This window comes from Apteryx rowi, unplaced genomic scaffold, assembly GCF_003343035.1.
Source record: "Apteryx rowi isolate R43461 unplaced genomic scaffold, aptRow1 scaffold_9, whole genome shotgun sequence".
NCBI classification, from domain to species: domain Eukaryota; kingdom Metazoa; phylum Chordata; class Aves; order Apterygiformes; family Apterygidae; genus Apteryx; species Apteryx rowi.
The window spans coordinates 6,186,517-6,200,315 of NW_020451204.1; the positions used below are offsets into that span (position 1 = coordinate 6,186,517).

At 47.8% G+C, this 13,799-nt stretch overlaps 1 protein-coding gene across 1 annotated transcript in view; it reads left to right on the forward strand.

Moving 5' to 3' along the window:
* The window catches only part of CAMK1D (calcium/calmodulin dependent protein kinase ID), a 136,304-nt gene extending 123,118 nt beyond the window's left edge, over positions 1–13,186 (forward strand). Inside the window, exons 9-11 of the mRNA XM_026091118.1 lie at positions 1,761–1,848; positions 2,430–2,568; positions 6,282–13,186. Coding sequence (XP_025946903.1) covers positions 1,761–1,848; positions 2,430–2,568; positions 6,282–6,403 — 349 coding nt within the window. The 3' untranslated portion in view covers positions 6,404–13,186. The remainder of the gene's footprint in view (positions 1–1,760; positions 1,849–2,429; positions 2,569–6,281) is intronic.
* Positions 13,187–13,799: the final 613 nt, after the last annotated feature.

The window sequence follows — 13,799 nt, forward strand, 5'->3', positions numbered from 1 at the left end:
CTTTCCTTCTGGCTCCAGTACTGTTGAATAACTGCATGTAGATTAGCTCGGTTGTAAAAGGATGGGATTGGTGGCTGTCCATTCTCGAGAGATGTGGGATTAGTCCCTCGCCTTCCTCCCAAGAGTAAGCAGTGCCTCTCATCTCTTTCATTTTTGGGGTGAGTGATAACAGCAGAAAGGAGGGGAGCAATGTGGAGCAGACTGGATCCCAGCCAGCACTTAGTAGCTGTGCAGTTGACACCAAGGTGGAAAAAGCTCCTTGTCCTTTGAAAACAGAGCTACAGTTCGGAATGATCTGGGCAAAATGAAAGAAATGTCTCCAATTAATGGGACACATAAAAAGGAAAGAGCAGATTGGGATATGTAAGCAGAGTTTGATCTTTAAGAAACACAAAGTAATGCTGCCATTCTGCTGCCTTAGTGGGAAAACAGTGAATAGTTTGTGTATTGCATTTAAGGAATGCGTGGACTAGTTGGAGAAAGTCCAGAGAAGCTCACTAGATCAGAGGATTAGAAAATATGAGTTATGAAGAAACAGTGAGAGAATCGGTTTGTTTAGTCTAGAAAAGAGAAGATGGAGAGAAGACATGATAACAGTCTTCAAATATGTAAAAGGATGCTTCAAAGACACAGGGAATAAACTACTTTCCATGTCTTCTGGGTGACAGTGAGGCACTGGAATAGATTGCCTCAGCAGTCTCCATCTTTGGAGGTCTTTAAGAACTGGTTAGCCAAATATCTGTCAACAATTATTTTGACAGAGCTGGGGTGGAGGGGTGGTCTAGATGACCTCTGAGTCTCCTAGACCCTCTGATTCTGTTACTAGAGGTCCCTGGACTGTGATGGCTCTGGGCCTAACAAATGTCCTGCTTCTGCAATTTCTTACCAATTTCTATCGCTAATAAACTTGGGGTTTCTATACTGTGGCTAAAGAATTGATTTCTGAAAATGTCACGTCACATATAACATAGGAGGCAATCTTTGCTTTCTTTGCTTCACCTACCTTAGATAGCAGTGCAGGATTTACCCAGCGCGTGGCCCAACATCACTTCACTACAGCGCCTACTCTTCCAGTAGGTCTCATGTCTCGACAAGTTAAATGAATCAGTACAATTCTCTTGAAAAAAATTGTATTTACCGGAGATTTGAATATGTCCTTATCTGTTCAAGAAGCTGTCTGTGCAACATCAGTCAAGTTTTTAGGTCGTGTGTTGCTCAGCTTAAGCTATTTGTACAGCCTGTGCTTCTTTAGTAAGAGAGTCCATGTATCTGCTCTACTGTAAATCTGCATTAATCATGACAAATAGCTATGTACATTGCAGGGTGGCAGGAAAATCTCTAGTGCAAACAGAAATCAGACAGGTTGGAGTGGCTCTGGAAACTGCTGCATGGCTGAGGCTAAAAGTAGTCTCAACATGTTGATGTTAAATCTTTAGATGTAAAGGAAAAAAAAGGAGAATGTTTTCATCTAGGGCTGTAATGGTGATAGAAAGCAGTCGCGCACCAACAAAATAAGGTCGTACCTTTTTGTAGCTGCCAGGCCTACAAGCCTTATCTGTGCTTGATTTTATTGCCCCGGATTTTCCACCATTGCTGCCAGCAGCGACAACAGGGGGAAGTTTGAGGCCTYGTGTAAGTGAAATCATCATCACCATAGGAGCAATCACACTTTGAACCAGCTCTCTGATGAGAAGAGGACAAGAAGAGCATTAAAGGAGAGCTAAAGATCTATTAAAACCTGTCTTGTTTCTCTGTTTCAGGATCGCTGGTGATACAGCACTCAGTAAAAACATCCACGAATCTGTCAGCGCTCAGATCCGAAAGAACTTTGCAAAAAGCAAATGGAGAGTAAGTGACCCATCTGCAGGGGCTACGTTGTAGAGTTTTGAGATACAATTCTGCTGAAGTGGCAGCCGTATAGCTGCCATTTCAGTGTATTAGCGCCTTTAATGCAAAACTGCTTTTTTGGCTCTGAATTTCAGACGAAATTGTTGGTTTAGTCTTAGACAGGTTGCATGGCCCCTCAGGCCTTTCATGTAGGATACTATTGATTGAGTGTATAAACGTAATGACTTTGCGAGATCAAACTGGTTCCATTCATATCTAAAAGCACGAGCTGTTATATGTGAAGCTGGAGTCAACACTGTGATAGGGACATGAAAATTTGGTCGCCCTCTGTGCTGGTGCAGGGAAGGACCTATGATCAAACACGTCCTTCTCTGTGGGCTGCCCCATCCCAAATTATGGTTAGAAAGAGCAACGGGGTGCAGCACTGGGAAGGAATTGCATATGAGCTGATATTGGTGTTTCTAGCTTAAGAAACCAGCAGAAGTTTGGAGGGTGAGGGATGAGTCCAGTTTGGGCCACAACCAGGGGAAAATCAGAAGTAACTCTTGCTCCTCCTGCTCTCTGGCTTTCTCTCCCTCCAGCAAGCGTTCAACGCCACGGCGGTCGTGAGACACATGAGACGGTTGCACCTCGGCAGCAGCCTGGACAGCGCGAGCGCCGGCGTGTCGAGCACCCTCAGCCTCGCCACGCCGCTTCCCGACGGAGCGACCCGCAAAGATTGTGAGTACACGGCGGCGAGGGCCGTCACCCTCCGTCGGTCCCCCGCGTAGATGGGCAAGCTGCTGGTGGGGCGTCAGCCCGAGCTGACACCGCTTGGTGTTCGTCCCGCCAGCTTTGCGGCAGCCGAAAAGTCCAGGGGAACCGTATTTTTCTCTTTGACGCCCCAGCTGCAGACCTTGCCGCCAGTAATTTCTGCTTCRCATGAGCAGTTGTTTGAAATAAAGACTGAAAACGGACTGCGGCCTTCATTTTTAGCTGGTCAAAAAAAAAAAAAGATTCAGGGGAAAGAGTTTATGCAGTAAGAAACTGCGTTTTCAGCTCAGTGCGTTTTGGGGAGGAAGAGACTGCTTCTTGTAGAGAATATGAGCTTTTGGGGGGGGGAAAAAAGCGAGACCCCCCACRGCAAAACATGTTGTTTTTGGTTGAAAGCTAAAAAAGTTTACTCAAAGTGTTTATGTTTGAGTTTTGTGATTAAAAGTTTTCTGTAAAACTGGCCTACTTTCCATTTACATTTTCCATGGGGGAGACTGATACTGCCAGGCTGACCCAGCTTTGTTCGTACTGGGCCAGATTAAGATCCTGTACTAAGAAGCTCATTTGTTTTAGCAAAGCTCGGAGTCTGTGTGCCACAATGAGTCTTGGCCCACTGCCTTGTTTGCTRTAAGCTATAATTGAGATTTTCAAGCTGCCTGATGGAGTTGGATGCTTGGGATATATATTTTTTCTGAATGCCAGGAGAGGAGACATGGCAGCGGAGGGTTCAKTTGGAAGACAGAAATGCTTCCTTTGCAATGAAGCTTATTTAATCCGTGGTTTTGAGCACTTATTTACCATTCCCATCTGTCCACTTTTAGAGACTTTTGCATCCTGAAATGGAGGAATATAAACTTTACAGTTAGCTGAGGTTATTTTATATTTGGATTTAAGGTGCAGCACTTGGAAAGGAATGCTAATAGCTTGCGCTCTTGCAATACCTCAGCCTAGCCCAGGGCCAAGCGCTGCAGCCGCGGACGAGACGGCATCGCTGTGCTCCCCGGCGGTCTGCCTGGATCACCCTGAGCGATGCAGCGCTAGCCGCCGGCAAACGTCGTCTGCGGGGCCGGATGGCTCTAGCTGTGCTGGGGCAATGCAGCGATCACAGGAGAGAAGCAAGCCTTTGCTTTGGTTCCTACCGCAGTGTGGTCGAGCCGGACCTCAGTTAGGTTCAGAGCATCTGACGGCATGTTTTGCTGTTAAATGTAACTAGTGGATAATTAGTCTCCATGCATCCAATTAATGGACAGTTAATCTCAAATGGTGTTAATAAATATTGCTGAGTAGTACGAACAGTCACGGAAAAATATCTGTGTGCAAGAAAGGTGGGAAGAGAACAAAATCCATTTAACCACTACTGAATTCAGCAGGTCCCTGTACAGCATCAGGCCAAGGAATATTTTAAAGTGATGGAGAAGACAGCCAGAACGTAAAGGGTAAAACCAGATGTGCTGAGATAGGTGAACTTTTTTTATGCCAAAAATATGAGGCAAAAAAATATCAAAAGATTTCCAAGCATCCCAAATTAAATCCAGCAAAGAAGCTTGCCAAAGAATACAGAAGATCTTTCCTTTCCCAGAGAAATTAGTTAAAGAGAGMAGCTCAGAGATGCTGGCACCCCAAAGAACCAGTGAGTAGATCCTGTACCCCCCTGGACGCGATCCTGTACCATGTGCTCTAGGTGACCCTGCATGAGCAGGGGGGTTGGACTAGATGATCTCCTGAGGTCCCTTCCAACCTCAACCGTTCTGTGATTCTGTGATTCTGTGATCCAAAAGCAAATGCAAGGAATGTCATTAGGAGAAAGCTGACCTGTCAGATAGAGTCCACTAATTATCTCCTACTGGGAAAAAAGCAGCCTCTGAGGCCTAATTCCTGCATCTTTCTTTCTCAGTAGTTTTATCTGGGGACAGATTTCTTGCACAACGAAGATCCCATGCAGCAAGTTACATGAAACAGCTGTGCCACCGTTACAAAATGTAATACTGCGTGGTATTATTAATGGCGCTTTTAATGAGCTCTCCAAGTAGGTTCAAACCCAGCAATTTCACATCAACGAAGAGAAGGTTATGTCAAGCTGCGTCCTAGTTCTGCTCCCTGTATTAGGCCAGAGCAGAGATGATGTGTTAGGCTGTGTTATGCTACCTGCCAGCCAGGGAGCTCAGGTCTAAATGAATCAGTTGGGATCTCTCAAGTGTATTGGCCGGATTCTCAGTCCTCTGTACCTTTTATTCATTCATTCATCTATTTATTTATTTTTTCATTTGGGACATCACTGAGTTGTCTAGATTACTTACAGGATCTAGATCTGTGTATTTTAAAGGGAATATATAAATTGCACGTGAAGCCAGAGTAACAGATGTTGATACTGCTGTGAAATGGGATGTGGCTGAGTGTAGTTACAGCATGGTCATCCCTGGCATTGAAATGCCACCTTGAAGCTTGGAAAACTACGTAAAAGTTGTAACAAGCATCAGAAAGATCCCGAGTATACATAGGGCCGTAGACTGAGAATACGTTCATATAGTTTTTACCCATCCTTTACTCACCAGGCTGAAAAAAATAGCTGTATTTCTAATCACTCTCCTCTTAGGAGAGCGCAGGAACCCTGCTGGGGCGCAGGCCAGCAGCTTTCCTTGCACCCCGGTGCCTGCCGGGCTGCTGACCTGCACGGGGAGCTACGCAACACGGGAAGATCGGAGGAGCAACCCTGCGGGGTCTTGGCAGCCGCTGGGAGGGGGTAGTTCATCCGCGGGAAATTTTGGCAAGGATATATTGTAGTTCTCTCTGTTAATATTTTCCATGGAAAATGCTGAGATTGTGTTGGAATAGCGGAATCTAGAATCTTTCATACAAAACCTAGCGCGCTTTGGGTTTTCAGGAGTTACGTTGTGGAGGGTTGTGTTTTTCAAAGCTGTGGTAGAGGTTTTCCTGAAAGTGGACACTTTTTATAGCCTTTTTCATTTAGCTAAAAACCCAGTTTTTCACTAAAAGAATCTTGTCAGAGGTTTTTGATTAGTTCAAAAGCAGCTGCCTGGGTAAGATTTGGGTCCGGATAGTTTTTCAGCCTGTGTCTCTCAGCTGGCAGTCCTGGAGACATACCAGCAAAACCTGCAGTGACATAAGGTGTCACTAGAATGATCTCCAAATCACACAAATTTACTTTTCCTCAAGATTTATTGGAACTCACCAATGAATTTGACCTGCTGTAATTTCTTATCACCAGCTTTGCAGGATGCCTGGGGAAATTTTTTAGTCCAGGTGTGCAGTCTGTTCGTTTAGCTAGGTCGCAGTGATGAGAAAAGTTTAATCACCTRTAACATGCCCACGAGGAGAATTCTTCCGAGCAAGTACTGCTCCAGCAGGATGTTTTATTTGCAGGGCTCTTTCTAGCAGCAGATGAAATCAAGGTCTTCAGCCACAGAGCTGGGGAATCGGTCTAGATGAGCAGATACCAAAATGGGATGTTTTTCATCGCGCCGCACATACACAACCGCCTGGGGTGTCAGTGGGCGAATCGCCACTTGGCAGGGAAGGCAGGAGACACCGGGAGCCCCTGGTTAACCCATCACGGTGGGAAGCGCCTGCTGCTCCCCTCAAGCATGCCATGAAGGCAACCGCAGCTTTGCCCAATCCCCAAAAAATCACATTTCTAACTGCGTTTCTGCCTTTCCTTTTAGGTATGTCTCCATCCACTCTGTGTAGTTTCGTTTCATCCGCTTCTTCAGGCGTTTCTGCAGTAGGAGGCGACCGGAGACCCAGACCCACCACAGTGACAACAGTGCACACAGGGAGCAAGTGACGGGAGCAACGGCCCAGGCATCCGCGCCGGCGGCTTTTCTCGGCGCGATCCCACCCTGCATTGCGCGCTCAGCGAAGGACTAGAAGAAAGAAGATTTTTTTATGGCCATATTTTATACTGCAATTCTGAAATGTTTCATTTATCACAAACTGCAATGACTCCGGGGGAATGGATCTAACAGTCTCTGGTGCTGTACATATATATATACATATATATAAATATATATATATATATGTGAGTCTAGCAATGTTCTAACTAATGAACACTCATTCTTTTCCCCAGTGATTTACTCTTTTCTCAGTGTAGGTAACAGTATATGTTGTATTTTTTTTCCATTAACTACGAACATCTCAACTGGATTATTTAAATAGAGATACTTTTCTGAGCATTATATATTTTTTTCTTTTAAAAAGTACTTCCAGTAATGTTCCTCCTTCCAGTTTGCTGGGGGATAGGTTATTTCTGTAGGTAGGAATTTACATTAACTTTGCAACACAGGAGGATTGCAATGGCATGCCATTTTTAACTCCTCARATTGGACTGCAAATCTGTCTGGCTTTAGCAGAGCTGTTACTGCTCAGATTAAGAAAAACTGCTGCTTTCCCTCCCCTCCTCCTCCTTGAAAGCCATGGCGAGAGTTGAATTGCCACCAGCTGGAAGTTAGCTCAAATCTGGCCGAATTTCCGTAGCGCCGGGGRTCCGCAGCACCCCTGCGTGTCAGAGGAGAGGCAGGTACCCAGCGCCTTTCGGGAGCTCACCAGAGCTCAGCCAGCGAAACGGTAGAGGAGAGTCTCATTTTGCAGCTCTTACCCCCTCYGTAGTCCCTTCGGGCAAAAGGAAAGGACGGTGCGGGGCCCTGAGCCCTAGTTTTATTCTGCCCCATCTCACTGTGTGACCTTGGCAAGACATTTAGCTCAGCAGCCTCCAGGCCTGGCCTGGGACTTGGAGCGTGTCCGGGGCAGGTGCTCAGCACCTGCGGCTCCGCTTGGCTTCGGCCGCGGTTGCCGGTGCTCAGCACCTCTCGGAGTCACCTCTGGGGCAGCCGGTGCTGAAGCCACTAAAATAGCGGAAACCAAATAGAGAAGTTTGGACCTTAATTTCTAYGTGCCTCGGTTTCGCCTCCTGGGAGAGGGGTGGTGCTTGCACGCCTCCRTAAAGCACTTCCAGGGTCTCAGGTGCCAAGCGCAGGATCCAGGCGTATCATTGCTTCATCACTGTTAGCACCAGCCGGGGCGAAGGGCTGGAGAGGAGCTGGGAAAAGCAGGGCCTCTCCGAAAGGCAGATGGATGTGCAGGGGCCGCAGTGGCACTGCCTCCCTTCCTCTTCCTCCCCAGGAGTTCATATACAAAAGCTAACTCAATTGCCCTGGGTTTTTTTGTTGCTGAAATACATGCACTTCCCAGGCTACGTGTGCTGGGGTGTCATTTAGGAACAGCCACTGTTACTGTTGTGCAGCAAGTGCATTAAACTGCTCGGACTAGAAAGGAGGCCTGTTCACTGTCTGACCTCATTTGCTGAATGTCTCCAGGTTGCTTTTGTGTCGTTCACAGCTTTGGTTTTCTTTCCAGGAGGAGGAGAGGGAGGCAGGCAGGAGGAGCGGGCRCCCTCGCCCTGCCACTGTGAGCCGCTCGTACTCCAGACCGCTCCGTCCCCGCAGAGAGGCGCAAGCCATCTCCCCCGAATGGGCTCTGTTGCCGCATTCGTGTCATTTATCCTGCACAAGAAATTGCGAAAGCCAGTCACAGACACAGCTGAATGTATAAGGCAATAGTGACCGCGCTGCAAAAAGCCATAAGATACTTTTCATTGAGACTTCAAAACGCTGCCTCAGTTGTTTGGCTTTTGCCCGGCAGAGCCGGGATTTCATCCATCGTGCTTTGAGCGCTAAAGGCTGCAAAAGCAGGTGCCAAGGAGCGCTGACTCTGCTCGAGGAGGTCACTACTTTGGTGGCACTTAAAGCTGTTGCACACAGTAGATCTCTAGTTTCCTCAGTATTAACCTGTTCCCAGTTTCCGGAGAGGACAGAGTCCAAGTCCCCTAGGAATTCCCATCTCCAGCACGCCCAGGTAGCTGCTTGTGAAACCTCACGGCTAAGGCCACAGCAGAGTGACAGGTCTCCAACTTGCAGGAATTGCTGAACTCTAGCAAAGTCCACTGGGTTGCTGCAGTTTTGGGCATCCGTAGATCTGGCCCAGTGTGTGTTAGCGATGTGTGTGACCAGTGGTGGACCTACTCAGGTTATGGTTGCCATAGCGAAGTCGGAAAGCTGCAGTATTCTTAGTTTAGGAAAGATGCCAGATACGAGGTCTCTCTGAGGTTGGTAGCAAAGCTCCATGTAATCTCCCTGGTGAGGACTTCTGTCTGAGATCTGGGCAGACAGATGGGCAGGGGATCTCCTCGCTGCAAGGCTCACTCCTCTCCCCTTCCCCTCCACATACATAAGCTCAGCTGGCCATGGTCTGCTCCAGTGCTTGTATGTAAATAGGCAATATCCCAGTTCGGAGTCACTGGCGTTCTCCACATTTACACTCGTGCAACCAAGAGTGGGACCTGGTTAGGGARTATGTTTGTCTTTGTACAATTGTGTGTCAGGCCGGGGGTCAAGCATCCCCTCTTTGCGTTCTCTTCTGAAATCTGAGGTTGGAGTTGAACTTTGTTTAGTTGCTGAGGGCACGAATGAAAGTATAGCCTCTGAACATATCTTGCAGAAAAGAGAAAAGTAAGTGGATTTTCATCTGCGAAGCAAAGAGCAGTGATGCAAGCGAAGGCAGATGTGCGCTTCTGCAGTCGGGGGGGCCCCCTCGGTCCCGCACGCTGGCTGGCCTCCGTGCTGGATGCTTTCTGTATTTTGTATTCGCAGGGGTATTCTGCTGTCCTTCCAAACTTGGAGCTAGGGTGTTTTTCCTTCCTATAAGTAATATTCTGCTATAGTTGTGTAATTTATTGTCATTCTCTTTGGCTTGTTATCAACTGCCGGGATCTTAAGATGAGAAACAGAAGCACTTAAAAGCAAAATTGTTTCTTTTTGCTGCAGTTTTGGGTGATGGGAAACTGGGTTTTTTGTACCAGTAAAACAGGGCTGGAGATCTAACAGGTGTTCGTGACCTGCGAAGGGTAAAGATCTTTATTGTCATTGAGTCACAAAGCATCTATCTCTTGGTTAAAAGCTTCTTGAATCTGTGCAAAGCTGTTAACCGGGGTGACTCAGCAGGAGCCAGACCAGYGAGGTCTTTATGGGGCCAGGTTTGTGGATGCGGCTAGAGATGTTTGCCCCTTGGCAGCACAAACACCAACATCRTTTGCCAGAGAGGCTGCAGTGCCACTGCGTATCCTTCCCTTCGCCAGCCCACTGCGTACCTCTGCTCAGCGAGTCCCATGCCCAAATGCAAAAGCCAAGAGCAAATAACGTGCACGTGGGGACAGGGCTCCTAGCCGAAAAGCAGAAGATCCAAACCAAACCCACAACAAGCCTTGCCATGAAGGAACAGGTAGAAAAACCACTCTGGGCTCTTCCCAAGTGGAGCCGTCTTACTAAACCATGTGCGATCCACTCCTCCCATGAGGACTTCAGCCTGGACTCCCGTTTGTTACCCTTTTCTGCTTTACTTTACTGGCACCAATGTGCTGTTGATGTGTGACTTGTTTTTCTCGGTTCCTTCCCCTTCGTTCTTTCTCTCTGCTTGCAGCTTTGCTTGTTGCTTTTTACCTGCAGAGCCCCAGAGGCCACCTCTGATGTCCACAGCAGTGTTACTCGGGGAAGAAGCCTCCAGCAAACCTCGGGCTGGCCCCTTAGCCTGCAGAAGTGTGAGAACAGGCCGCCTGTGAGAATGAAAGTCAGTATTGCAGTGCCAGGGGCTGATCTTTGCATGTGACTGTTGCCGGTGCCTCCTAACTCTCTACGGGATCACACCCTGTGGGGTGCGAAGCGGATGCTGCCCCTGCAGCACAGCTGGTGGGGAAGTCCGAGCAGGGGGGGATACTGGCAGGGATGCTTTCCTGAGACTGCGTTACCCTGCCGGTAACGGCTCTTCGGTCCTGGTGGTCCTGGTTGCAGAAGCATCTGCCTTTCGGCACGTGGGAAGTCCCTTTTAACGGGATTGCTTGCCCTCTTGCTCCCGTGTGTGCTTACCCGGCCAAACTGGGGCCTCAATGCATCCCGGCGGGTGTTCATGGGAAGGGAGTTTTGCCTCCGTTAGTGTGGTTATTCACCCCCAAAACCTGAGGCTAAGGATTACACTCACTCGAGCAAAGAATGGAAACACACCCGGAGACTACTGCACCCAGGGAAAACAGCGTCGAGCTCAGGAGCGGCAGCAGGCTTGCTCGCACGCMGGATTAGCTGGCAAATCGTTCCCGGTGAGGGTCGAATGAGGGATGGCAACTTGTTCCCAAACATTTTGTGAGCAGAGTTTCTCCTGGGAAGTTAGTCACTGCAGATTGCTTGCCCGGCAGGAGTTTTACACAATCCCGTTAATTTATCCCTGGTTCCCTGTAGCCGTGTCCTGCCTTTAGATCTGGTGTGCCGGGCAGGCTGCTGCCCGTGGCACGCGTGTGCGTGCGTGTGTGCGTTTTATGGCCCCAGGGATCTCAGCTCCCACCRCTGGTTGAAAATCAGGAGTCGGTTCAGGGGTTTTTTTTGGTTTGACTTTGCTGAGTTGGGTCAAAGCTGTGTAAATAGTGTTTGTGATCAAGAATAAGGCTCTTTATCCCAGACTCTGGTTTTCAAGACCCCTTTCCCATCACTAACAGTGCCACTGATCTGTCCAGTTAGCGATTTTTTTTTCCCTCCTCTCCATAAACGGCAAGTTCAGAGGAGCAGTTCTTACATTTTTCCACGCTCAAGAGTGGACCCAGGGCATGTACGCTTGTAAGCGTTGTGAAAAAAAACACTGCTGAACTAATGATGACATCAAAATGTCCAATAAATGCATGATACTGCACTGCATGTATTAAACTGCTGTTCACTGTTTCTGTATTGCCCAAGCCTTTTCTTTCGGCACATTCAAGCCAACCTTTTCTTCTAGGGATTTCTTCTGGGTTTTGCTCTTAAATGACTCGGTGTATCTGTAACTCAAAATCCATTGTTAAGTCTGAGTAAATGCAAAAGCTGGTGTTTTGTAAACAAGATGCTGCAAAGCCTGATGATGTATTTTGTCTTTCTGTTGGATGCTCTGCAGCTTGCACAGGAGGGTTCACCGTCCGGAGATGCTTAAAACTGCGCAGCGGTCACATACACGTCTAGGTACAGGGAGTCAGGCTGGGGGAGCCCCTCTTTGAATAAGATGTTAAAAAATTCAATCTGCATTGAAAAAGCCTTCCCTGGGTTACTAACACTCAGGACTGCCAAGAAGCTCGTTGGTGTGTCTCTTTGGGGCTTTTTTTTTTTTTTTTTTTCCTGATCTGGTTTTCCTAGGCAGAACTTAGGCAGGTTCGCTCAATTCTTAGTATTTTCCTCTTCCTGTGAGACATTTTGTTCTCACCCGTTGCAGAATGAACTGCATTTTGGGGACTAAGATGCTGTGATTTTTTGCCTGTGCAAAATAGTTTCAAGAACTGAGCTATTTATCCCGTCCTTTCCAAAGCACCAGCTACCAAAGCACCTTCCCCCCCACCCCCCACCCCCAAATACTTGCAGTTAATCCTTGAAGCTCCATGTGCTAGTACCACCATTTACCTGCCCAAGAGCTTGGCCTGGCACTTTTCCTTCTTCCACCTGGAAGTCATTCCCTTGCCTTCTCTTCTGCTAATCGAATCATTTTCACTTGTGCTGGGCTTTCTGAGGCAGGGCAGGGTACAGCAGGCCACATTGTTAGTGCTGTTTCGGTGCTGATTAATATCACGTTAGCGTGAAAGCATCTCCTSTTGCCGAAGCCAGGAGCGGAGCTGGGAGGGCTGGGACCGGCACCGCGGTAGGACACTTGCGCGGCTCCGGGCGACAGCGTGCCATGCAGCGGGGCTGCAGCAAAGCGTGCCGGTGGTGTAGGGAGTGAGCATCAATATTGCAGCCCTCCCCACCGAGGGCCTGGCCAGGATTTTGCCCCTGTGGCCGTAAATCCCACAGAAAGCCCAGGCTTGGCTGGACCACCGCGGTTCATGGCTCACGGCAGTGCTCAGGTGAGCTCCAGGCTTTTCCATGCTTCATCTGCGTCCCACCAGCCCAGCCCGGCATCGCGTACGTCAATACCTAGCGTCACCCCCAACCATCCCCGTGTGAAGAGCGTGGGAGGTCATTAGCTCAATGAGAGTCGCGTTTCTGGTTGATGCAACTGCCAGCGTCCTGTTGGCACTGTCCTCTYGTAGAGAAACAGCATTTTGGTCAGCTTGGGGCTTTTTATATATAAATATATTTGATTTGTGACAGCAAACAAACAAACAAACGAAAGGCCCAGTCTGCCCAGAGTACTGACTCCCCACATATCCCCAACTGAGAAACATCCCTCCGTTTACTTTTAATGAAAATGCAAGCATGTTTTCTACAAAGGCTTAAATCTTAATCAAGGAATGTCCGTGTGCCTAATCTTGCAGGTCTTGTGATTGATACAAGTTCATAACAGCATCCATGTCCAAAAAGAAGGGAGAATGTGTATTTACTCCATGCATGTATTAAGGCATTGCAAAAGTTTTATCTGCGTAAATGAGTTTGCAGTATTGCAAATTGTTAATGGGGCTACATTGCAAGTGGTTCTCTGCCTTGACAATCATGTATACATATCGAGATTTCTATCATAATGACAATTTAAAGGGACARCTAATTGTTTTCCTCCAATAAATCCAATTAAATCACCAGAATGTGAAGCGTGGTGTTGTTTTCAAGTGCACGATGAGTYCCCACTTGTGCGCAAGAAACAGAGTAAATCACTTATATGGCTTCTCCACTGTTTTGTGCAGTGGTTCCCAAAGGAGGACAGTGGGATTTGGTTTTTTTGAATTCCACAGTTCTCTCAAGAGGGAAATGGGAGAAAGGCAAAAGGAGGTGATTATTTGTTTTTCAGCTTACCAGACGTCATCAGTAGCGGAGAGGGGGATTTGCCCCCTGCGGTCTGGGGCCAGGTCTGGCTGTGCTTTGCACTCGCACTGCCTCGCATACAGTGATTACCTAAGAGCTGCTGTTTTGTAACAGGAAAGACTCCCGGATTCATAGCCAAGTCCTTACCTCAGTGGAAATTCATCCCTTCATTTATTCATAAGCACCTCTTTATAAATTCAAATTATAAAAGCACTGCTGGCACTCAGGAGCAAAACAACTCCACCATGATGAGCGAGAAGCCCTCAGCCCGGACTCGGCACCAGTGTTGTGGGTTCACCCACACGTTGTGGGGGGAATTTCTTGCCATTGCCTTCACACACCAGCTGGAGGGTTGTGTTTATTCACGTCACTGTGAGATTTGCCCTTCGG